The 24,882-nt window shown below is 33.3% G+C and overlaps 1 protein-coding gene across 2 annotated transcripts in view; it reads left to right on the top strand.

Moving 5' to 3' along the window:
- Positions 1-334: 334 nt before the first annotated feature.
- The window catches only part of LOC140443019 (uncharacterized), a 45,839-nt gene continuing 21,291 nt past the window's right edge, over positions 335-24,882 (top strand). The window contains exons 1-4 of one of the 2 annotated variants that reach the window (XM_072534043.1): positions 335-565; positions 759-958; positions 18,845-18,994; positions 20,799-21,055. In XM_072534043.1, coding sequence (XP_072390144.1) covers positions 537-565; positions 759-958; positions 18,845-18,994; positions 20,799-21,055 — 636 coding nt within the window. In that variant the 5' untranslated portion in view covers positions 335-536. Of the gene's footprint in view, positions 570-758; positions 959-18,844; positions 18,995-20,798; positions 21,056-24,882 lie in introns of both variants that reach the window. The other variant, XM_072534045.1, reaches the window with a different exon arrangement.

Genomic DNA, 24,882 nt, shown 5'->3' with positions numbered 1-24,882 from the left:
CTATAAAGTAAATACAAAATACAATGTAAGTGTACTTGATTTAAATCTAGAAACGTTCGTAAACGAGAAATAACTTCGGAGAGAATATTGAGGTAACTACGTTGGAAATTTATACAAAAAAGACACATTTTAGTCAATGCCAAAAAGTATATAAAATGTGTAAAAAGACAAAGCATAGCTTTTTTTCTAATTTTTGGTCTTCCTAGACTGGGTTTGTATTAACAGATTGTGAGATAAAACACAGGAGCTGTTACTCTCAATAACTGATTGTCCACCTCTACACAAAAGATTTACCGTATGGACCACCTGTTTTCTACAATTCTTTTTGCAGTAGTGCTGTACCGGTTGTCTATTTATCAGCACCTGAAAGTGTAAATAAACCAAATGGTTATGGTTATTTAACCAATGGCAAAAATGGAAAGCAGGGACTACATGATATAAAACTCAAGGACTTTTCTATTTATACACGGCGAGAAGTGTTTCAATTACAACAGGCCGTGCGCCGTGCATTAACACGATGTTCCGCAACAAACACAATGAGCTATAACAAATTAATCCAAGACAAGTAGGTATGTATCGTTTTGAACTTTATAATTAAAAATCCCCACTCCGATAATTTCACGCTGCAACTGCTTTGTAAACATTTTCAATCAGATAAGAATGTGTCTAGATTTGAAATAAGAGTGCGAATAGAATATTATTTATCCTCACCCATGTATTTTAACAATATATGAGTAATTAAAACGATAACATTTCAGGAGGGCCAAAATGTTGTACCTTGCTTTGTTGTTGGTGTTTTACCCCTTTCTTTGTGTTACCGGCATTAACCTGACCTATATCGTTAAAAAGGACCAAAATATTTCGTATCCCAGTTGTATTGCTGAAGATTTGGAAAGATATACGGCAGTAGGTTGGGTCTACCCCATTCCGAGCACACCACAAAACCTTCCCAGTGTTGGTAAGTAGTAATTTTGCGATATTATTAAGATTATATAACGTTATTGTTTATTTTGGAACTACTTGTGACAATGGGGTCATTGGCCAATAAATAAACACTGGAATGCAATATTTTTATTTTGGATATTTCATATAAATCTTGAAAATAAGGGAAGAAATAGGTATTTTTGTGATATTAATGAACTATAGTTGAATTATTGTGAAATTTACATACCTTATTATGGAGTTTTAGCAAGGTGGCCTTTAGTCATCATTTATTTATAATATGTTAAATTTGTGTGATAAACAAAATTATGAATACCTATTGTTATCTGATATATACTACAATACTTATACTATACTACAATATCGTATTACATTATAATTCCAAGACATTATACCAGCCAACCAGCCTAACATTATTTTATTTTTTACTAGGTAGTATATCACATTTGAAGAATTTGTGTATACACTATTTCCTTGTAAGTCAGTCATACGTCATCAATGTCATTTCTTTGTCATCAAAGTGTAACCAACTGTTACGAAGTTCTCTAAAAATAATTTTAGATATTTATTTTGACTTATTACAACATCACAGAATAATAAACAATCAGAATGTCCACTCTGCTTGAAAAAATAAGTACGCGCATCTCGTTCGCGCAGACGGAATCAGCCATGTTTTAGTCGGAGCCAGTGCTGTCCAGTGACATTTTATCTGGTGTGCATAGAAAAATTAACCCGGTTTAATTTAATTTACGGCAACTATAGACATAATATGCACTACTTTATTCGTACTATTTCTGTCGTAGCTTGTCACAAATTTCTCAATTCGAGTCTATGTTTCCGTTTAAAATATGGCGAGCGCGTGCTGACAAATTTCAAAGGCGGCATCTGTGGACATTCTAATTGTTATTTATTCTGTGACAACATATTCTTAATAAAGTAAGGTTAGTGCCCAAAAATAATAATATATTGAAAATGTCATCGAAAGCACAAACCGCAATTGAATTTATGGAGTGCAAATGACAGTTAGGAGCTTTGGTACTGTTTCCAGGGTTGCCAAGTCTATTTTTATTAATATCTTACACATCTTTTTTGTGAAAAATCTTTCACTTAAATTGTTAATAAATATATACGAAAAAAATTGGATGAATTTGTGTAACTGTTGATATTCTACCTATATAGAACCTAAAAGAATTGTTAGATAGCCCTTATGGTGATTACCGAAAAAAATACTGTATTTTTGCTCAGTTCTTAGCACTATTGCGGCTTTCTTCGAGATATTTCGTTCCATTTTCAGTTTTCTTGTCGTCTGCTATACTATCTTAACGTTTTTTTTTTTTTTTGGTAGAAGTGTTTAACTGACTTTTCCGAATCTGAAATTATTTCTGTCGTTTATTCTGAAACTGCGGTATACGTTCAGGGCCGGTTCTAGGTGCGGCCGTAGGGCACAACGGCGTTTATTGTGAATTGCTTATTGTTTCGAACAAATCTATACTTAGGCGCTTTTGTCAACGAAATTTCGACTCATTACGAGCGGCAATTGATACCAGATTGATATACTAGATACCGCAAGATAACAGTGATTCAGTGCTATGGTCCCACGAACACCCCCGCCCCGAAGATAAAAGACATTTTCTACGAACAACTAGAACAAACAACCCAACAAGGCGATATACTAATAGTGATGGGCGATATGAACGTTGGCTCTAAAGTTGGAGAAGACAATATTAACTTGGCCATAACAATATGGTCTGGGAGTGATGAATGACAACGGAGAGCGTTTTACAAATTGTTGTTCCAATCATAGCTTAGTTATTGGTGGAACCATCTTCCCACATAAAAATCTCCACAAGGTTACATGGACTGCACCAGTTCATATAAGAGAAAATCAAATAGACCAAATCGCCATATCAAAAAGATGGAGATTATCTCTTCTTGATGTACGCAATAAAAGAGGAGCAGACATCGCAAGTGACCATCATCTCGTAATCGGTACCATTAAAATCAAGATGGCACAAAATAAAATCACGCGAAACATGTTTAGGAAGGAACTCCAACTCAAAACAAGAGAACGTTCGGTAAATAGCTGGGAAGATGTGGCAGATGTTTTGACAGAAATAGCTGAAGATAAACTGGATAAAAAAGAGAAAAATAGAAAAGAATGGTTGTCAGATGAAACTTGGAATCTTATCGAGGAAAGAAAACAGCAAAAGAAAGATATTTTGCAAGCAATAACTGTAGAAGAAAGAGCGAATCGAAAACAATATGAAACAATAAATAAAGCAGTTAAAAGAAATGCAAGAAGAGACAAAAGAAGGTGGGCTGAAGAACTGGCAAAACAAGTTGAAACAACTGCACAACACAACAGAACAAGAGAGGTATACCAAATTACTAGACGACTAACAAAAAATGGGCCCAACTGTTCAAACATTGTAAGATACAAGACAGGCGAATTACTTACTACAACAAATGACCAAGTAGAGAGATGGAAAGAGCATTTTCAGGAGATGCTAGGCACGCCCAGGGAAAACGCAGATTAAATTGTCGAAAACCCGCAAAATGTAGACTTGCGCATACCTTGCGAGCTTCCAAGCTTCCAAAAAAGGACAACCTCACACTGTGCAAAAATTGGAGAGGAATAACCTTGCTTACAAATAAAATCTTCACTACCATAATACTTAAAATATTAACAAACAGGATTGAATTTCGAGCTGGTCAAGCAGGCTTTAGACCAGAATCCTCCTGCATAGACCACATTATTACTGTGAGGGTAATAATGGAACACACCTCTATACATGGTTTTTGTTGACTTCGAGCGTGCCTTTGACAGCTTTTCTCATGCTGCTTTATGGAAAATTTTAGAGCTAAGAAACATTCCACATAAAATAATTTTCATTATGAAGTCACTGTACACTGAGAAGAAATGCAGCGTGACACACAATGGAATCAACAGCGATGATGCGTGCTTTCTCAGTTTCTTTTTAACATAGTAGACTATGTTCTCTCCAAACTAGACTCTGACACAAGAGGGATACAATGAACGATGAACGTTAACAACACGCCTAAGCGATCTGGAATACGCCGACATCTGCCTATTAGGACAAAGGTTCCAAGAAGTAGGTTTGAAAATCAATATTAGTAGAACCAAATCCATGAGAGTAAATGCAAGAAACAACACGCTATTTACTTTCAACAGCATGCAGATTGAAAATGTGGAAAACTTTACGTATCTTGGAAGTGTCATCAGATAGCGGAGGTACAGAGGACGATATTCGTATGAGGATACGAAAAGCTCAACAAGCATTCAGCATACTCAACCCTATTTGGAGATCTGTCGGGTATACTACAAGGACAAAGATCCGCATATTCCAGTCAAATGTCATGTCTGTTCTACTATACGGATGTGAAACCTGTAAAGTGACAAAAACCCTTACAGATAAACTGCAAGTTTTTATTAATAAATGTCTACAACGAGTTGTTCGTATTTTCTGGCCCAACATCATCAGAAACGAAGATCTACTACACCTGACCGAACAAAAAAGGGTAAAACATCAAATAAAGTCCAGAAAGTGGAGTTGGATTGGTCACACACTCAGAAAAAATATTTCCAGTATTGCAAAGATTGTCCTAGAGTGGAATCCCCAAGGAAGAAGAAAAAGAGGTCGCCCAGTACAAACTTGGAGAAGATCCATCATGGACGAGATAAGAGGTCAAGGAAAGTCTTGGAATGAGGTGAAGGCCTTAGCGCAAAATAGAACCCAATGGCGCGTTTTCACTGAAGCTCTATGCTCCACTTAGGAGTTCAAAAACCTCAAGAAGCAATTAAATTAGAAACAAAGTACATATGTTGATATTTCAACATAGAGTTTTTTTAATATTTCCTATATACAAGATCAAAATATCCACATATTTTTAAGCAAATCAATTGGCTCGTCCCTGTATAATCTAAAGATTTATTTTTAAAGGATTGACTCATCTTACCACATGACTAACTTCATCCTACTAACATACCTCTCCTTTATTTTCGTTTGTAAACAATTATTAACAAATCACTATAATGCTACAATCATAAAGCAATAATAACAATTGTTGTAGTTCATTGAATAATGCCATACATTATTATTTGACTTTCCTAAATGGATTGTCTACGGAGTGATTCATAGGGAATAAATACTAATAAATTGATCGGCAATAAAAAACTGGTTGCTCTGAAATATTTCATTTTTATAAGTTATTCGTATCTACCTACTTTTTACATTAGTCGGAAAAACTGGTTTATTTGTTTCTGGTTATTAATGCTTTAAATCACTTGTGGAATTACTTCCGACTGGAAATGGAAGAAGGATGGTAAGATTAACGATTTTGCCTTATTTGATAGTTTTCGAAGCTACAAATTAATTTTACAACCGTTAGCAATCGCCATTTTGAAGCTGTTTTAAGTTTTGTAATTTTGTGTCAATTTTTAAAGCTTTTTAACGGTGAGTAAAAAATCGAAAAAATGACATTTTGTTCACTAAATTGTTAATAATTAAAAAAGACGCCGAAATCTCTGCAGAAAGCCTATAGTTTTTTTTTTATATGGGACTATAATAATTATACAGTGATGAGTGTCTTACCACCCGGCTTTTTAACGTAAGAGATAGAAAACACAGTTACCTTGTAAAATAAAAAGAGATGAAACTCGTAGAGGTGAGAAATAATCGATAGAAACCTATAATTTACATTACCACTATCGATAGTCTCATACCTTTAGACGTTAGCTTCGAGCTAAATCACCTCGGTCATAATTATTATGAGTAACGTCGAATGTGTGACGTATTTCCATTTTTTAATTTCGCATAAAGTAAAAACTGATTGACCACAATAAAGCAAAAATGTGAATAAAATAATTTAATTAATAGTGATTATTTAATCTAAAGTTTTAAATTATTAACCAAGAATAATTTCTACTATGATTTGAACAGCAGCAGAACAATAACCCAAACTGTCACTAAATAATTATAAAAGTCTGATGGATCAGAGTTCAAAGCACGATGTTCTCATCCAGGCGCTCAGGGTTCGAATCCAACATGGAGGTTTTACTTTTTTAAAAATTAAAATTTGAAATTATGCAGATATTATATCGTTTTGCTTTAAATCACTTAACATTTATTTCAGTCTTTATTAGAAGTGTTTATAGTAAAACATGAAAATCTTATTGAAAAAACAATGTCGTACTTTCGAAAATAAAGTAAAAATTCTTCAAACATAAAAGAACGTTCTAAATAAATGTACTTACAAAAAATGTTTAAATAGGTAGAAATTCTATAAAAATATTCTAAATAAACGTATTTCATTCTAATGAAATGTATTTACAAAATATGTTCGAATAAGCCTCCATTAGCAGCAGAACAATAACCCAATCTATTATAAAAGTTTCGTCTAACATTAGTTAATGTTTCTGGGCTAATACCTCTCATTGAATCAAAGATCTTTTCTCTTAATTCTTGGAGAGAATTAGGCCTATGCATTTTCATAATGATTTTGTTTATTTCTTTGTACCTTTCCTCATTCTTATTTCTTCGTGTTTTCTTCGTTCTTCCATTAGCTCTAATATTTCTTATCTCATCCATGGCTGTTTCTTTATATTGTGTTCTAGTTTAAGTTTATTATCTAACACTGAATTACAGATATTTTTGATTTTATTCCACATATCATCCACACCTATGTTTTCTTAATTAATATCTGAGATTACCATGCTGTTTATTTTGTTGTTGATCTCCTCTTTGACTTCTTCTTTTGTGGTTTTATCTTTCAACTTCTGGATATCCGGATGTCTGGATGTTCTGGAAGCATTTACTATGAAACAAAATCAAATCTTTATTCATTAGAAAAAATTCTTCTATCTTTTGCTTCGAACGATTTGTTTTGGCTTTGACTTTATACTTAGAGCAATTGCTCCAGTTTTATTTATGGGACGCAATATTATAATAATATTCTCTTTCCCTATTTCAAAAGATTACTTCAGCGGCATTAGATTACTTAAAAAAGCAGACTTTACAGAAATCACAGAAGGAACTATGTTAGGTTGATTTCTTTCAGAGGAACCAAAGTCTTGTAAACAAATAATCTAACTTAACTTCTTACAAAAAGTATGGAAGAAGTAAATATTGTGAAAATATTTTATTGGGGCGGTTCTACACTGTAATATGTTTTCATTAGTCACTAGTATCGAAGGCAGCGAGCTATCAGTCACCAATTAGTGGAGAAATACCTGATTGGAAGCTTTTTTTGTGACAAATATATAAATTTAGTACTGCCTACTAATATTTTGATTTGTCGTTAATACCGAACTCGAACTAATCACCTGCTAAACGTGTTATCATTGGTTTGAAGGTTTGGCTTCTTAAATTTCCAGTTTTTCGGTGGTATAATGATTTAAGAATATATCTGAGTGAGTTGTATTTAAGTAAGGAATGCCTCAATTATCTCGGAAACAACTTACACGATTTATATTGATTTCGGTTTGTAAGGGTTTTGTCATATCGCCGCCCTTACGATGGTATTTACATTGTTGTCAGATTTTCCATTTGTCTGGAAATATAATGAACATTGTTATTTGAAATAAATTACCCTGTATAGTATATTTGAAGAATAAGCTGGAGTGAATTCTCAGAATACTAATCTTCGCACCTCGAAATACATAGGCGTGCACATCTTCTAACTAAAACGTAATCTTAAAAGAAAAGTTTGCGTTAAATTTATTTGGATATTTAGAACAAAGTAATTAATCCAATCCAATACTGGTTTAAAATAAAAAGATATACATAAAAAGAATAAAAATTCTATTATTTGTGAAACATACAGTTAATATAAAATACAATAAATTATACTGAAACGTAAAATACATACACAAAAACTGTAAGTTTTTATATATTCCTATTAATAAATAATAATATTCTTAATATTAATAATATTGGAAATAAGAATGAAAATTATATTAGCAATAAAAAATAAATAAAAAATAAACAATGAAGTTGTCGGCAATTAGTTCAAATGTAAAATAAATTTCTGAGCTACAGTTTAAAGTTAAGCTTCTTCATATTCTGTTTCAGACGAAGTGTTATCCGATCCGGGATGAATAATTATTATTATAGGTTCTATACTGCTATCTATTATATCATCAAGCTCCCACATATTTTTCTCAATATCCATAACGTGATTAATACATTTTTGCCAATGTTCCGTGGTTACTTCGGATATTGATTTATGAAAAAGAATAGTAACATCTGACAATTTAAAAGTTGTATTATTTCGAGCAACGTTACTTTTAACTTCGGCCTATACTAATTCAATCGGATTTAGTTAGCAATGATACGGTGGTAGGCGAAGTATTTCAATTCCTCGTTTTTTGGCTATTTCCTCAATGACATATTTTTTATAATTTTGTTTATTAATTTTAGCAAGCTCTAATAATTCTGCTTTTGTCATTGTATCGTCAAAGATTAAATTCTTAGAAGTTAACGACATTGCAATTTCATATTTCCTCCATTAAGTAGTTGGTAAACGTTCAACTAATCTAGAGTGGTAACTTGCATTGTCCATCACAATAACTGAATTTTTAGGTATGAATTCAATCATTTGTTCGAAATATTCTTCAAACACGTCTCCGTTCATCTCTTCGTGATAATCACAGGTCTTTTTTGATTCAAACAAAAATAAACCCTCCTTAAGAAATCCATTCATACTATCTATATGGGTAACAATTAATCGTCGACCTTTACCTGTTGGTTCCTTGAAACCAGGTGAATATCCTTCCAGAAATGCTTGTCGACATGTTTTTATAGTTTTGTCTTTCCAAACTCTCCCTACAGTATGCCCTTCATTAACCCACGTACATCTAAGTAATAAATGTTCTTATTTTCTGTCCTCATTTTTTTTTATTTTTCTGAGGTAGTCTCGTCTCCAACACACAATTTCTTCGGAATCGATAAGCATTGACTGTCTGCCCACTTTTTCATACTTAAAGTTTAACTCATGCAAAACTTTCCAAAGTTTATCTCTACGTATTGTGGGTAAATCGGGATTGTCGGTAATGGCTTGTAAAACTTTATCTAAAGTTGGTATTTGTTTGTTAAAAAAAAAAATGAGTGGACCATTCTACGAATTGTATTTTTGAAAAATTCATCCACATTCACTTTCGACAATTTTGGTCTTCCTGGTCTCGGTTTGGGTGGCGTTATACCAGCTGATTTTTCCTCTTTTAAAATGTTATATACATCTGATTTTGAATTTCCCATTACTTTAGACGAAATTTCAACTATACTATCAACAGTATTGGAAGGATTGTGTTGCTTAAAATAATTGTAGACGTTAAGAATAACACTCTTTTCGTTAAGTGATAAATGATTCAACTTTAATTTTTTAACTGGTGTATAATCACACGTTAATTCCATATTCTATAAACTCACTATTCACTTTTGCAAAAAACAACTGTGTCAGATCTCTTCACTCGCTTATAATCAACTAAACAAAAATTTTCTGATATTAATGAATGACTATTTAAAGACCATTAACCATTTTATTAATAATTGGTTTTCCAAACAAAATCGAAATTTATACTATTTAAGATAGCGTTCACATTTATCAGAAACCATCTTTCGCTAATCGACTATTTCTATCTAAACTATCAAAAGACCATTAACTAAATACCTATGTATTTTAAGAGTTTCTTTATTTCTTGTTATTTAATGGGTCATTATCATAACGACAAAAATAACCATAAATAACGTTACTAAAATAAACAGATTTATATAAATATAATATACTTTGAAAATGGTTTAAATATTTAACAAACCGAAACAAATAATGTAATAACCCTTAAAGTACGTCTATGACCAGCTGAAAAAACCCTAGCCTACACAGTTCTAACAATAGCAGGTATTTAAATTTCACGATAGTCCATGTGACATGGAAAAATTTCTATCTAAATAGTCAAACCCAACGTAAAATAAGCTAAAATATTGACGTTGTACGAAAAGCACACGTACTAAAATATGCTTAACAATTTAGTTTTTTTTCTGAAAATTTATTCCAGCTTATTCTTCAAATATACTATAGCTATATTTTAGCATAAATATGGATCGTCAGCATATATAAAAAAAAATGAAATCACCTGATAATGGTTGTACAGCACATGATCATAAGCTTTCAAAAATAATCAAAATTTTCAATCGAAAAAACATGATTTTTTTTGGGAAATTTCAAAAATGTTCGTTTCACTTTCGTCAAAAATATTTTCAAATCTAGGCGTTCTTCTTTTCGTTAAGTGCTATGCGTGTCCAGCCTACTGACCTTAATTGGGTCTTACACTGATTTTTTGACATCTTTTATATAATGTTGAATGAAGACTTTTTAAGGATTATTTGATTCATCCTCGTTTTTCAATAGCCGTGTCTGTTTTTAGGCTTAATTACTAGTTCATCTTTCCAAATATCAAATTTATTTAGTATATAAACTTCAAGAATACGTTAAGAAGTTTGTAGTAATTAGCAGTTCTACTATTTAGTTTATTAAACGTTATCTTAACATAGTGTCTATTAATAGAAAATATAACATACAGTTTACTTTTTTAATTATGCAAATAATCTCTATACAAATTGGTACATGTTAATGTATACACAGAAAACAAATTATTCAACGCATGTTTTATTTAATGTAGTAACAAAGTAATCATCTATGATGAAATAGCTTATGTATTATGTTAGTATTCATGGTTCTCTGATTTCTAAACATATAAATGAAAATAGGAAGATATTTTTAATTAAAAAAATGAGGGAATGTTTACAAATTTCAAATCCCAAAAAGGAAGTATTAAACACTTTTTTGCTATAAAACATTTAATATATCATCGAAACGCTTCAACTCTTAATAAAATAAATATATATATATTTAGGGATTCTACAGTATTCACTGCCTTCCCTCGCTCAACCGTTTCCATCTCTCTCTGTTGTTCCATTCTCCATCGTTTAGTCCTCTCTTACTCATGGCGTCGTCTACTTCGTTCCTCCAGGATTTTCGGGGTCGTCCTCTTTTCCTCCTTCCTATGGGGCTCCATTCGGTTATTCTTTTTATCCATCTGCTGTCGCTAGCTCTTCTTACATGTCCATACCACTTTAGTCTTTTTTGTTCTATATATGTTAGTATGTCTGTTTCTATTGATGTTCTTTGCTTTATTTCGTCATTACTTCTCCTATCCATTCTTGTTACTCTGCAGCATCTTCGCAGGCATTCCATCTCTGTTGCTATTATCTTACTGCTGTTTTTCTTGTTTATGATCCAATTTTCGGCCCCATATGTCATAATACTTCGCACTAATGTTTTATAAATCTGCGTTTTTGTCTTCATATTTAGGTGTCTATCCCACCATACTGAGTTAAGTTGTCGGATTGCTGTTCTTGTTTGTCCTAATCTTTGTGTAATTTCTTCCTCTGTTGTTGCCTTTTTCGTGATTATAAACCCCAGGTATTTGAATTTATCCTTTCCTTTGATTGTTACGTTGTCATCAATCTGTAGATCTTCTATGTCTTCTTCACTTGTAGATAGGTACTCTGTTTTCGCGAGGTTAATATCTAGGCCAGCCTTGGTATATTCTTCTTGTAGTTTCTTCATCATGTAGCTGAGGTCGTCTTGGTCTTGTGCAATCACTACTTGATCGTCTGCAAAACTTAACGTATATAGGTATTCGTTCCGTACCGGTACTCCCATGCCTTCGCATTTTCTTTTCCATGTAGTCAAGGCTTTCTCTAAGTATATTTTGAATAGGGTTGGAGATGTGGAACAACCCTGCAGGAGCCCTTTTGTTGTGGTGAAGTCTCCTATGATTCTTGTTCCCATTTTAATGGACACTTTATTTTCTTTATACAGAGCTTTTGTAGCTTCTATGAGTTCCGTCTGTATTTCTAATTTGTACACTTCCTCCCATAGTTCTGACCTTGGTACAGAGTCATACGCCTTTCTCAGATCCACAAATGCCAAGTGTATATCTCTATTTTTTGCTTTTTTCTTTTCCAACAGTTGTTCCAGTGTGTATATGTGGTCTATGCATGATCTTCCTGCCGTGAAGCCTGCCTGATCCTCCCCGATTTTGCCTTTTATCGCTTGCTCTATCTTTTCTCGCAGTATCTTCCCATATAATCTTCCTATTGATGATATTACGCTTATTCCTCTGTAGTTTTCGCATCGTTTTCTATCTCCTTTCTTAAATATAGATGTCATATATGCCGCCGTCCATTCCTTTGAGAGCTGTTCTCCATTTATGGCTTTCTGAAATATCCATTGTATCATCCGGTGGAATTTTTTTGATCCGTATTTTATAAGCTCAGGTGAGATGCCTCCAGGTCCCGGTGCTTTCTTATTTTTGATTGCTTTTATGGCCGTTCTCATTTCCCTATCTGTTATTTCTATTTCTTGTTGTGGGAATCTGCTTCGTCTTCGCCTGTTTTCTTTTCCAATGAATTGTGGTCTTTGTTCTGTTAATAGTTCCTTGTAGTAGTCCTTCCATTCTTTGTCCTGTATATTTCCCAATTTAGTTAAATAAATAAACCCACAAATTATAGCTCTACAAGAAACAAACTTTAAAAACAACAAAAAATACAACTTAAAACATTTTGATTCATACCACAAAATCAGAAACTACGCCAACAAAAGCAAGCGGTGGGGTATCAATATATGTTAATTCTAATCTAGAATCAGAAGAGATTCCTTTACACTTTGCTTTAGAAGCCGTAGCAATTAAAGTTCATTGTCCAACTCAGCTATTTGTATGCAATGTTTATATCCCATCATATATGGATTTTGTCGCAAAAGACCTGGAACATTTAATCGAGCAAATTCCAAAACTCATACTTATTCCAGGTGAATTTAACTCTCACATTTCCTGGGGATGTTATTCCACGGACAAAAGAGGAGAACAAATAGAAAAATTTCTTAATGAATCAGATTTTGTACTATTAAATACAGGAGAAAAAACTCGGATTAACTCTGTTACCGGCAATCATTCTGCTATTGATCTGACTATATGTGAAAGTTCCCTAGCTCCTAGTCTCCAATACCTCACTAAGAATAGCTCTAGGAGCCTACAGAACCAGTCCAGTTGAAAGACTTTATGTCGAAGCAAATCAATCTCCACTTTCTATTAGAAGATTACATCTCAGTTTACAATACGCAAGCAAGCTATCAACTAATCCAAACAACCCGGCCTTCCACTATGCTTTCCCCACACATTACCATTCCAATTGCAATCAAAATCCTAATCTTCGACCATCATTTAGCAAAAGAATTAGCAACTTCACATTTCCGGGTATTATGCATACCAATATTGATTATGCTCTCCCTTGGACTATACAAACTCCATATTGTAACACAGATCTGTCAACTTATACTAAGGACAATACCCCTTCATCTCTTTTTTCTTCAATACCTCTACAATATTAAAAATAAATATTCATTCTGTCAACTAGTTTATATCGATGCATCAAAAACACCCCAATTGGAAACAGTAGGATCCGCCATTGTCACAGAGGATTCTGTGCTCAAGTTTCCACTACCTAAGGACTACTCAATATATTCTGCTGAACTTTTTGCGATATCCAAGGCAGTATAACAAACTCTTAATCGACCTGAAGACATGACAGTAATATTCACAGATTCCTTAAGTGCAATCCAGGGTATTCAGAAAATATATCCGAATCATCCGATTTTAGAACAGATTAAAAAAGACCTTGTGACTCTACAAAATAATCATAAACAACTAAATATTGTGTGGATACCATCTCGTGTGGGGATACGAGGAAATGAGATAGCTGATCAAATGGCCAAAGAAGCTTGTACAATGGAGTACAATTCATTTGGTATTCCATCTTTACCTGCATCTTTTCTCTTCTTTAGTTTTTAAGTGTTTTTTGTACTTCATGCTTACTTATGTCAAATTCTTCGTTTATGGTAATTTCTGGTGTTTGTAGTTCCAACGTCACTTGGTATTCCTCTGTATATAACTTCTTTAGATTGTCAATCTATGGATTCTTTTCTGATGTATTTCTGGTCTGTTAATTCCTTCAACTCCGCTTTTTGTTCTCTTATGTTCCAGTTCTTTTGAGAAGCGTTTCATTGATTATTCTCTTGATCTGAATTTTGGGTAGTTAAAAAGATAGAGGAACAACGAATATATCTCACAAATACTTACATGTTATGTTTACTTACATATCTTACGTTAGGTATGCAAAAAATGTATGCATTTACATCGAAAATTACGTATGTATTTTACAATTTAAACATTTATCTTTTAGTTTGCATTCCTTAAAAATTGGTTCACATGCTTTGTAGCCTTGTAAAATATATAATATACGAATCCCGCAGCCAATCAAAAGTGATGTCATCGTTTTATATTCTCCCGTATATTTTTTAGAGGAAATAGGTCATAAATGAGTTAATATTTTTCTAGTTCAGTTTGGTTCTATGGTGTTTCAGAGCCATTGTTCTATAAATAATGAGTTTTATTTGTGTATACAAAAATTTCCAGATGGTTAACTACATTCGCATTTGCAATTGTGTCATATCTTGTATAAATAAATTGAATTTATCAATTTTCCGTAGGATGTTAATATTTAATTAATAATTATTGTCTAGTTATTTATAAATCTTGATATCTGTACGAAACTGTTTGGTATAAATCATAAAATATTTATTACTTATTGGAAATGATTTTTATTATTATTATTACATAGTAATAAGGGCTGGGGTTATGAAGACCCATAAGCCCATTTACAAGAAAACTGAAATAGTACATTACAAAATAATTAGTTACGCAAATAAACTATGAACTAGTAAATTATATACAGTATTGTTCAGTTTACAAACATGTAACAGTCTAGTTGGTTTTTAAAAGAATTTATAGATGGGGAATTTATAATTTCCGTTGGGAGACTGTTCCATATACTAAAAATACGATTACACAGAAAATGTTGGCGCCTTGTCCATGAAAAGGATTCCTTCTTCAGTTTCAAACTGTGCCCTCGTAGTATGCTGTGATGATCTAAAATAAACAAATGCTGCAGATTTCCATATCCAAACTTTAAAATTCGGTAGGTGATAATTAAGTCACCACGGAGTCGACGAGCTTCAAAAGTTGGTAACCCTGCTAAAGCAAGTCTTTGTGGGAATTTGGCCTTCTTCGTTTGAAAGATAGTCTGGTGGCTTTCTTTTGAACATTTAAGCGAAGAGTTCTATCGCGCACTAATTCTGGGCACCAAACTGTTCCACAGTACCCCAGTAGGGGTCAGACATAAGTTTTATACAAACGAGTAGAACTCGAAAAGGACATTTTTGTAAAAGTCTTATTAAGTAGGTATAATTTACTATTCGCTTTTTTAGTGATGTTTGAAATATGCTCCGACCAACCCAAATTTTCAGTAATTGTAACACCAAGGTCGCAATATGTGTTAAGACTTTCGAGCAACCTCGTATAATATACTTTTAGTCAAATTTTACCCGACCTTCATCTTACACCCGCCAGGACAGGGGCTACAGGTAGTTGCGGACAGAAGATAGTCTCATCACAACATCGTTACAATAAGGACGCGAGTTTTAAATTTATCGCTTACAAAACATTTTACATGTGCCTTTTTTATTTCTTCAATACAGTTTAGTTTTAGTGATTTGTTTTTGTATTACTCTACGTGAAATTCTAATAAGATTTAACTTACATTCCCTACAATATGATCCCATAGTATCCAGTAAATGCCCGTCTATCGAATAAGACAAATGCGGGTTCTTCTTCTTCGTCTAGCCATTCACGTCCACATCTGAACATAAGCCTCTTCAAGTCTTCCTTTCCATTGTTTTTTATTGTACACTACTCTTGTAGCCAATTTTTCCCGGCAGTCCTTTTCAGATCATCTGTCCATCTCATAGGAGGTCTGCCTCTGGGTCTTTTGTGTTGGTATGGTCTCCAGGTTAAAATTGATCTGTGCCATTTGTTTAGATCGCTCCTAGCTACATGTCCAGCGTATTCCCATTCCAACTTTAATGATTTTTGCACCACATCGGTGACTTTGGTTTTCTGTCTTATCCATGTGTTTGTTTTCTTGTCCTTAAGTGATATACCTAGCATTGCTCTTTCCATCGCGTGTTGAGTGACTCTAAGTATTATTCATATTCTTTTTTGTGATTGTCCATGTTTGTGCCGCATAAGTTAATATCGGAATAATGCATGCATCAAAAACTTTAGATCTAAGATGTATTTGAATTTGTTGATTTCTGAGTATATAGTTCAGTTTACCGAATGCTGCCCAAGCTAACTTTCTTCTTCTTTTTATTTCTTCAGTTTGAATTTTCCTATTTAGTATTATTTTTGTCCTAAGTATATATATTCTTTAACTTTTTCTATAACTTTATCGTTTATTATTGTCACGGTGTCTTCAGAGTGCATGACGCGGGTTATTTTTTCCCAAATGTAAAACTACACACTTATCTCTATTTAGAGGTAACTTCCAATCCGAACACCACTTGAAGATCGAATCTAAGTCACTTTGTAAGTCTTGTCCATTCAAAAGTGGATCAGTAAATATTTTTGTATCGTCTGCGTAGAAAGCTTTCCTAGATATGATATGAGAATCAAGATCACTAGCATACAACACAAATAGTAGTGGACCCAAAACAGATCCTTGTGGCACACCACTTAAAACTGGTTTTTAGATGACAGCGATTTGCCAACTCTAACACAAAACTCCCGATTTGTTAAAAAATCATTAATCCACTCAAGAAGTTGTCCGCGAATGCCAAAGTGTTCTAGTTTATACATCAATTTTCTTCTTGGTACCCGATCAAATGCTTTTGAAAAGTCTAAATATATAACATCTATAGGTCTTTTTTTATCCAATGCTGCTGTCCATTCATTACACCACAGTAAATTAGTCATGGTTGATCGACTTTTCACAAATCCATGTTGTAGAGGAATAATTTTTTCTCGAAGTAAAAATTCTGTGATAATTGATTCCATAACTTTACAAATAACAGGTGTAAGGCTTATTGGTATATAATTATTGGGATCTAACTTATTTCCTTTTTTAAATATAGGTTTAACCGAGACACTCTTCCAAATTCGAGGCAAAGAGTGTTCGATCAATTTTGGGAATAACCCTTGAGTGACTGATTTTGAGACGGTTCAATAGCAAAAACTTTAGAAAAAGTATCTGCAAGAATATTAGCTACCTCATACGTATTCTGACAAATCGTTTCATCGTTCTTGTTTAACAATGGAATGGATACTTTAGAAGACATAGCAGACCTAACATATTTATACAGTTTTTTAGAGTCTTTGCAACTTACAATAGATTCTTTATATGCCATTCTGGCTTCATTGATATACTTTTTTAGTATTACTGTGTAGTTTTTGTGAGTTTGCAAATCACGTGTATCACCTGTACGTTTATATTTTCGCCATAATTTTCTTATGTCTTATAAGTGATATCAATTCACCGTCACAATTTTTTTAGACTTAAAACAGCATTAGACAGTAATATAATGAATCATTTTATAAACTACGAATCGCCACAAAACTAATCGTCTCTGTCATCCTCAACTTTGGCAAAAATGTACCGATTCAAGAGACAATTTTATAAAAGTGATAGTGTCGCATACTTAACCCTACTGTCTTGATATTTACAAACAATGCCTTTATTCACTCAGATCTTTGACCCCGTAAGGGGTATGGTAACAATATTTTGTCACAGCATGGGTGGTAACTTTCCATTTCGATCTCTGTTTATTTTACTGTATATCTGTGTAGTACCTCGATTTTGAAATGCATGATAGTACATTTTATGGCAGATAACAGAGGATTCTTTAATATAAGATAGCTGAGGACGTATAGTTTGTTTCCGCATATTTTTCTATTCGTTATCTAAATTTTTAAACCATCACTTTTTATAATTTAAAAACAAAGTGCGGATTAAGTGGTTAAATAATAAAAATAAATTATAAAATTCAACATAATTTTATAAATTATAACACTCCCTAGTCTATTCTTTATGAATCACCCTGTATGCACCGAGTCTTTGAACTTCTATCGGAGTGTTATTTAATGCCAATAAATTATAGAGATAAATAATGGATCGCTTTTATAAAGGAGAAAGTTTTTTAAAGCGAATTGAAACTATTTTTAGACCCATTTAGAAGACCAAAATGGTCCTTGAAAAATGTTTTAATTTGGTTAATTGATTTTGTAAATAACTCAGTTGAATTGCGACAGTTTTATAAATTGTCAAGGAATGTATCAAATAGTAATGGAAGAACACAAGAAGATGAACATATATGTCTTAAAATATTTCATTAAAAATGCCTCATTCATCCCGCTTTTGCATTGTTTTTATCCAAGATCAAAGGTGACAAAATTTTCATTTCATTCGTATATCTCTGAAACGGTGAAAGTTGCCGGAAAAATTTTTAAGAGAAATTTGTAGATCGTGAAATTATCTAAAAAGAACAGGTATACTTTTTATCCATAAGTTTTAATTTTCCTAGACGACAACCCTGTAAGCTCTGGGCAAAGCCGTTACAATTTTATACAGGCAGTATGTTTCTATATGTTATCATAAAAGTACAATAAAGAACGTGTGAAGAAGAGAACAAGTTATTTCTTCGCCCTATCGATCAATTATTTACCACCAGGATAATCAATTTAAACATAATGTATATTTCCCGTCCAGCTCCATCAGCAATATCCAGGTATACAGTAAACAATCTTCGTTATTGTAATCTGAATCAGGTGGTTACATGCCAATACTTTACACGTTTTCTCAAAACTTTTATCCTGTACATTAAATCACTTAAATTAGTTCTAAATAAATGTTTTAATATTCTTTTTCAGCAACCAAGTTTATACCTACACTTGACAATGATTTCAATTGTCAGTTCACCAAAAACAGTCCCTGCAACTTATTATGGTCGTTGCGGGACTGGCAGATTGATAACGACTCCCCAAAAACGAAGGAAGTGATTTTTGACAGACGTTGGGAAGGTAAGTCAATCTTGTTGCTATAATATTATGCATGTATGACTGGTTCCGTTTTTATAGCAGTGTTTTTTTATCTAAAATAGCTTTTGTTGTTTAGGATGTATCACAGATTGACCTCTATATCACAATCAAAGATTTCCTTACTGTTGTTCTAAAACATGTGAATAATTACAAAAGTCGTTAGTTATAACTGAGAATTTCATAACATATATGGGTCTCCCAAGGGTGTTCTAATGTCCTCCTTCATTGCTGATACTTTTTTTGGTGTTTACTTGACTTTTCAACCATATCCGCTAACACCCAAAATATATGATCTTCAGGTTCAAACACTTTTTTATCTCCAAACATCTTTTCAAACTAGATTTATATATGGGCATTTTCGTTTTTAACTTTAAATATTTTTCTATATTGCATCGTTAAGGATGCTTTTTCCATGACTTTTTGCTTTGTGCTCATTAGTCTTCATGTTGAAATAATGTAGCTTTCTTTGTTGTTTTCATTCTTTGCTATCCCGTTGGAAATCCATAATATCTCAAATATTCCCACTATAATCTAGAGAATAAACTCTCGGAACCTAAAACAACCTACAAACCTCCTGTTCAGCCTTTGGAAACGTACGAATCCACATACCCAAAACCATAAACTTCACCCATCGTCAATTATTGTCCTATCTATCAACTGTCTGACCCAGGAAAACAGCCGCAACTATTACCTTATTATCCTCTACTCAAACAAATCATGACTAACAGAAGATTTTCCAGTATATCTTTTTCTTATCTAAACTGGAAAAGTAACCACCTGCTAAACAGTCAGCTCCTCCGACTCAGATAATCTTCTCAATCAGCCTCCCATCTATATAGCAATCCAGCCAATTCAAAACCCCTAAGTCGACGTTTGTAGATAACAAACAGTCAACAATCACAAACACCGAAGAGGATAACTAAAAATTATTAACGGGGAGATCATGTCATATTCTAATCCTATTGTAAATAAAGCTATTAAAGGTTCTGTTGTTTCTTTCTGAACCTGTACTTCTCTGTTTATTCCTCTATAATTGTTGGGCTCTTTTTCTCGCCTTTCTGAAGATATCAGGAAGTATCTCCTTAGCCGTTGCTGTCCTCTGCCTTTCTATTGTATTTCTTGCATTTCGCATTGTCTAATTTTTGGTCTTTTAATTCCTTTTATTTTTGATTTCTGTTGTTTGCTTTGATATTTTTGTCAAAAAAATTAATAAATAACAATCAATAAATGTCAGATTTCCATGGCATACTTGGAGAAAATAGAGGTATACCTATTGGAACTTTATCATTACTACCAGCATCAATTATTACTTCATAATTTTCAAATCAAAATATTCCGAAAACGGTACACAGAGTACCTTTTTCGTGTAAAATTAAATGATGTTTAAGTTTACTTGAAATTTTGATTAATAATTATACTCTTAAAAAAGTTATATTGACTAATACTTAGTACGATCCGTGTAACTAGCGCCCTCTATGAGAATCAGATATAAAAACAAATTCATGGGATGTATCAGCTTCCAAAACATATTCGTATAAAATTTCATTACAATGTTGCCAGTAGTTTCGGCAAAATCGTAAAAAATGCGTAAAATTTTTTTTCTCCAACGCCCTGTATCTTGAAAACGGATGGCGTTACAAAATTTTTTTACTAAGCAAACCCCAATTATTTTTTAGTTTTTTACCTACCCTAGAGACGGGGTTACCTTTTTTTGAAACACCCTGTATATGGTGTCGTTTCTGTTAAACTTCACAGTATCTTTACTCCCTTATTATTTTTTTTTCAGATTTACCCACAATTTTTATTGCCAACACTTCAAAAGAGTTTGAAGAAAAAATTGATTTACGTAATATCCTAACGCAAGCGTTTTCAGTACGAGCAGAAGGTCTGGTAGAAATTTTTATTTGTTCGGGCTCCGACCCTTACACTTATCCCTGTTATTATTTCTATATTGACTACAACGATATTTACTTCAAGTATTATGCTAAGATTCCGAAAGATGTCAAGGAGGATGTCAAAAAGAAGCCTTCGCAACATGTCAAGGTAAGTCAAATGGTTATTATAGCCTGGGAATGTATTCATATATGATCTTGTTGCCAGATTTTAAATAAGCTTTGTAAAATTGGTTGTTTCCTTCAGGAAATTGGCTTTATGTGTGCAGTTAAAAGTTTTTTGGAACTTCTACCTGTTTGTCCTATATAAATACGCTTTGGTAATATAGTTCTCGCGGATTTTTCAGTGTCCCATTTCTTCTTAATACGCACACTAGATCACGACAAAATATAATGTTCGTCATTATTTCTCAAAGAAATCAAACATATTTATTGTATCATCCAAATATGTTCATATAGTCAGAAAGCATATTTATTTATTTGTACTTATTTTTTTTTTAATTAAAATATTTAACATTTGATATGTTTCATTTATATTTATTGGAAAAATTTATTTATATATACCTACCAAAATATTCTGAAAAAAAATAAGAATTGATTTTAAAGAGCTGAGGTATTTGAACCAGAGTTTTTACCTTGTTTAAGCTTCACGCTTCTTCAAGGAAGGGGTACTCCTCTTTTTTTTTCTTATGAGTAGTAGTGGTGAGATGAAACGTGATGAATGACGTTTGAGTGGAGAAGTAGTGGACTACTAAGGAGCTGGGGGTCAGAAGGTGGCGTGTGTGTGTGTGGATGATGTTTCTGAAGCACACAAGAGGAATTTGGGTGAACTTTGCCAAGCAAGCCAAAGGATGTACTTTCAGGGTTTACCAGCCATACAATGGAATGGCTCTTAATCAGCGTTTTTGGTGTGCAGTAGTTAACTGCGATATTTGATGGGGGTTGATTCTAAAACTTCAAAATACTCATCAGGGAGTTCATGTCCAGTGTTGTAAAGAAGTTTAGCTGGGGGGAACAGAACTTTTATTTGAGGAAACCTGGTGAGTATTTGCTCTCGGTGATTGCATGGAGTCTTTAGTATTCGTTTGGCTCTGTTGTTCGAGCCGGCAATGGTTCTAAGGACATACCTCCTGCTGAGGGATAGGATTCTGTCCTTGATTGGTGTTATGTTAGCCAATGTGTGTATATACGCTGATGGGTAGTGCCTGCTCGTCCTCATGCAGGATCTAAGGATTTTTCTTTCGGTAGCTATGATGGTGTTGATTTCATATGGTTTGAGAGAGGCGTAGATGCATGCCCTGTATTCGATGATGGGTCTAATAATGTCTTATAGGTGTGCAATAGTGTTTTAGATGCCGTCCTGCCCAATTTGCCGGACAGCACTGCCAAGAGTTTAAACCTCTTTCTCACCCTATCAAGGGTATTTTGAATGTCGGTTTTCCAGTTGAGAGTCCTAGTACAATGAACTCCCAAGTAGGAAACCGAGTTTCTGAGAATAAGGTCCTCTCCTAACAGAGCTATTCGGCCACGGACATCGCGGCAATTTGAGGATTTGAAAATAATTAATTGAGTATTGGAGGGATTTATAGCCACTCTCCATTTATTGCACCACCTAATGACTCTGTCTAGGAAATTTTGGCCTCTTTCGAATACGGACAATTGTCCACGCTCTCTATGTGGTCCTGATATGAGGAGAGCAGTGTCATCAGCGTACAGGAAAAGGATCTCCGATCTATGCTGTGGATGGGGGATGGGTATTTTGAGACCGAAAAAGAAGACAAACTTTATGGCCTGTTGCAGGTTCTCTAGTTAGGTCTTGGTTTTTTTCGGTATTCGTTGTAAAGTTTACATGTTTTTTAAGTCCAAAAGTAACCATTTTTATTTCTAAAAAAATGTGTATAACTGATTGATGCTCCTCTTGCATTTTTTATTTTCTTTGCTTCTTAAGTTTATAATGTGTTCCATCGATTGTAATCGTTCACAATAAGACTTTTCATCACAAAATAGTGTGGGTAGTGGGAAGGGGAGTGGTATACTGTATCCAGAAATTTAGTGTCTCATTATAAAAGTTATTTTAATAACAGCTGTAAAACTGAATAATCCCTTGTAAGTACTCTATTGTTGTATAATTATCACAGCTATCCAAGCTGACAGGACCGGCATATAGCCAAGTCAACTGTAGGTTAGTACATATAATCAGATCAAATATTATCATTCAAGCGTAATGTCAAAAAACTCTTTTTATAAACATACAAATTTCCCATAATTATTGTATTCCTTTATTAGTGTATTGTATTATTATTCTATTATTATCATTATTTTAAGTCTCAACGAAATAAAAGCGCCCAAAATTATGAAGATCTCAATTTAGTTAAATTGACTGGACCGGTGGTGGAAATTAATAAGTTTTGGGAAAACGGGTAATATCCCAAACACATTAGAACTGACAAACCCGTATATACAGTTATAATGAGTAAACGTTTAACTTAATTGACCTATTAACAAATTACTTGGAATTTATATAACTTTCTACCTGTTACTTATCGTTAATTATTTTTTAATTTGAAGAGAGTTGTACGATGACAAACTAACATTTAAAAGTCTGCTTCGACGGAATTGGTTGTAAAGTCGTTTGAGTGTTCAGTTTGTGCAAAAAATTAGTTGAGTATTGTAATAAAAGTGTTTATTTTTTTAGAGTGTGTACACTTGCCGGTGAATCCACGTAGTCAAATTTACCTTTATTGTATGAAACAATGTGGCGTCTCTGGAGTCCAGAGGATAATAGGGCAATTCTGCCAGTTAATGAATCGGAAGCAAATCGACAAGGAGGTGATCTCATTCAAGTATTAGAACCTGAACAGCGCCAACGAATACATTTATCTACTGATGCAAAACAAATTATTGCTAATGTTTTTCAAACTCTTGTCGAAAAAAATATGGACAGTAACGAAGCCTTACATGAAACGGCAACTTTGACTAAAAAACCATTATCCACAGTCAGAAAAATTGTAATTAATCCTATTATACCAAGATTAATAAGACGGGATAACAGTATTTCTCGGAAGCTCGATCGTGCAGATGAAGATCTTATTCGTCGCAAAGTGTATGCCTTGTATGAAGAACAAATTATACCCACACTAGATATATTAGTTGACAGGCTTCACGTCGACAACACTGAAATTAAGTGCGGTAGAACAACTGTTTGGAAGTGTTTGCAACGTATAGGGTTTAAATACAAAAAAGTAGATAAAAGACAGGTACTTAAGGAATCCAATCGTTTACGGATATGGCGAATGGAATATTTAAACAAAATTAAACAGTGTCGTCGAGAGAATCGACCTATTATTTATTTAGATGAAACGTGGTTTGATACACACGATACGCCATCTAAAGGTTGGGTAGATAATAGTCAATCTTGTTCTACAAAAGCGCCTTCTAATAGAGGAAAAAGAATAACAATATTCCATGCTGGATCAGTCGATGGATGGGTTCCAAATGCCTTATCTCTATCAGCTAAAAACATCAGTGATTCATGTCTCGATTACCATGACAACACAACTTCAGATATATTTGAAGACTGGTTCAAAAATAAGTTAATACCCAACATACCCCCTAATAGTGTTGTATAACTACAATGCAACATATCATAGCAGGCAATTAAATAAAATTCCCAGTTCAAGCGATACGAAAATAACAATACAGAATTACTTGTATGACAAAGATATTTATTTTCACAAAGATAATACTAAGAAGGATTTATTGGACATTTTAAAAAGTTTCGCATTGAAAAAAGAATACTTTTGTGATAATTATGCCGAAAACATGGGTCATACAATTTTAAGACTTCCACCATATTACTGTGTATTTAACCCAATCGAACATATGTGGCATCAACTTAAGTCAAGAGTTCGAAGAAATAATACTTCGCCACATTTAAATGCATCTGTCCTGCATTTAATTGAAAAGGAAGTACTCAAA

The sequence above is a fragment of the Diabrotica undecimpunctata genome, chromosome 6 (assembly GCF_040954645.1).
Source record: "Diabrotica undecimpunctata isolate CICGRU chromosome 6, icDiaUnde3, whole genome shotgun sequence".
Lineage (NCBI taxonomy): Eukaryota > Metazoa > Arthropoda > Insecta > Coleoptera > Chrysomelidae > Diabrotica > Diabrotica undecimpunctata.
Note: the sequence above shows the minus strand (reverse complement) of the source record. Positions and strands in the feature narration are given on the sequence as shown.